This window comes from Octopus bimaculoides, unplaced genomic scaffold, assembly GCF_001194135.2.
Source record: "Octopus bimaculoides isolate UCB-OBI-ISO-001 unplaced genomic scaffold, ASM119413v2 Scaffold_18442, whole genome shotgun sequence".
Lineage (NCBI taxonomy): Eukaryota > Metazoa > Mollusca > Cephalopoda > Octopoda > Octopodidae > Octopus > Octopus bimaculoides.
In genome coordinates, this window is record NW_026297134.1 from 10261 (window position 1) to 12803 (window position 2543).

The following is a 2543-nucleotide window of genomic DNA, read 5'->3' on the forward strand; positions in this document are numbered from 1 at the left end:
TAATTGAAGAGTTCCTAATTAACATTCATTTTTAATCACTTTTCAAAACCCTCATTACTACACTATTTTGCTGTCCAATTGAATCATCTCTTCCAATCATATCAAGTAAAACCTTCAGCTTTTCTGTATATTTTAGTGAGACTTCAGTTAGCTTTTAGTGATACTGATTGTTTGGTGTTTTAGAACATGACCTTTAAGCCAAGTATTGAGAAGAAGACTCATCAAGCCAAGTAAAATCGCAGTCATGGCAGATACTGGTGGCATGTAAAAACACCCATTGCACTCTGGGAATGGTTGGCATTAGGAAAGGCATCCAGCCATAGGAATCATGCGAAATCAGACTGGAGTCTGGTGCATCCTTCCATTCAAACCGTCCAACCCATCCCAGTATGAACAACAGACGTTAAGTGATGATGATGAACTGGAGGGGCATATACAAGAGATCTACACTGATCCTAAGTGAGATAATCCATTCCCACTCATGGACAGTCTGAAATGCCCAACAAAACTATGAATGAAATCTCAACTTGGTGGTTTCAAACAGAAACAATTATATAACTGAGTGAAGAAGGCAAACGCAAAGAGGTGCCCCAGGAGGTGATGGTGTATCATAGAAAGTGTACAGGTATTAGTGTACACAATTATGTTATGAAGCTGTACTTAAAGAGTTGTGGCATAAAGATGAAATGGTTGATGACTAGTAGAAGGCAGAAAAAAATTACTTCCCAAAGAAAGCTGAAACAGAACTGATTGACCAGTTCAGACCATTTTCAATCTTGAATGTAGATGGCAAAATTTACAAGGGTGTAGTTGCCAAGAGATCAGCTACACATCTATAAAATAATGACTATGAGACCGAGAGTGTCCAAGATGCTGGAATTTCCAGAACCACTGGATGCGTAGAACATGATCTTTCAATCTGCAAGACACAAAGAAGAATAAAAGGGATTTGAATGTTGTATGACCTGATCTGGTTGATGCTTATGGTTCTGTACCACACAAATTAGTGATGGAACCAATGAACTTCTTTTATATATGAGAGCAGATTAAAGATCTGACTAGAAGCTGCTTTAATAATTTCAAAATGTGGTTCCTGACAGAAAATTTTACAACAGACTGACATCATTTTGAAATTGGAATTGCTGTAGGTTGCACAATATCAATCATTTAGTTTGTGCTTGTTGTGGAGATGTTACTTAGATCAGCAGATTGATCAGAAGAAATGGCTCGAGTGAAATCACCCAAGAAGGAATCCAAAGAATGATATAACAATACTAACAAGAGACGAAAAGGGTATGCAAATAGTTCTAGATGAACTGGATTAACTAATTCTTTCGTCAAGAATGGGGTTTAAACAAAATAATTAATGCAGTCATTTGTCAAAAGGTCAGCTGAAGCAAGTGGAGTTCAAAATAGCAAATGAAACGATGCCAAGGGTTAAAGAGAAACCTATAAAATGTTTTGGACGATGGTATGCTACCTCGTTGTGCAGTAAGGGTAGAGGCGTAGAGGTCATGGCACAAACTGAAGATGGGTTAAAGGCAATAGCTAAGCCAACATTTCCTGGCAAATAAAAGACTTGATGCTTCCAGTTTGATCTATATCCCTGCCTTGCTTATAAAATTCTTGAGTATCGGTTTTTATGCAACATTTCAGATTTTTTTTTACTGCCATAATGTATGGATGAACAATTATATCTAGTTAATAAGATTTTGTGAAAGCATACTGTGTTTTTGGATACCTGATATGTTTTGCTCCCCCTCTCTAGAATTAATCATTGCCCACCCGGAAAGAAATCTGCTTCATTAAGGAGCCTTCTAATATCTCAAACACATGTGGCACATATATAAGAAACAAAAAGTACAAAACTAAAAGAAAAACAGTGTTATCAAGTGATAATTAAATGAGATAATTGCAACATCGTTAGATTATTTAAGGTGTCTTAATAGAGAAAGGAAATTTAGGAAAGTTAGTCTGTTTTGTTGCAGACCTAAGTATTGAGCTATTACCTGGTCCCACTGGATAAAGCATAAGAATATTGACCAAACACATAGTGGTCACCTGATGACCAGCAATGATGATAGGTATGTCCCACTATAATAAAATATAGATTCTTAATGAAGAATTTTTACTCTCAGGTATAAAACTTGCAAATATTTATTTCAGAAACTCCAAAGTTAGAGAAGTTACTCCAAGCTGTCGCACAACTGTTAGGAAGCAAGTGGAAGCAAGTTGGTGAGTATAAAATAACAGTACTTAATTGATTTTAATAGGTGTCAGCTTTTGTTTGTCAGCATGACTGAGAGAAGATCCCATTCCAACTTTGCAATTGAAAGGCTAGCTGTAAAGTGATTCTATTAAATGTATTGGTATTACTGAAACTTCATAAAATAACCACCGAGATTAGCAGGGTTAGTAAAATGGATAAATTAGAGGACACAATAGATTTAATATTGTCTTTTGAGAGAGCAAATTAAAATATGTCATTTTAACTAAAAATTGGTTAGTTAATGACCAATTTGTTTTGTTTGTTTTACATTTTT

At 35.5% G+C, this 2543-nt stretch overlaps 1 protein-coding gene across 1 annotated transcript in view; it reads left to right on the forward strand.

Moving 5' to 3' along the window:
* LOC106870258 (uncharacterized) overlaps positions 1 to 2543 on the forward strand; it is a 16638-nt gene that overhangs the window by 8487 nt on the left and 5608 nt on the right. The window contains exon 5 of the mRNA XM_014916274.2: positions 2167 to 2235. Coding sequence (XP_014771760.2) covers positions 2167 to 2235 — 69 coding nt within the window. The remainder of the gene's footprint in view (positions 1 to 2166; positions 2236 to 2543) is intronic.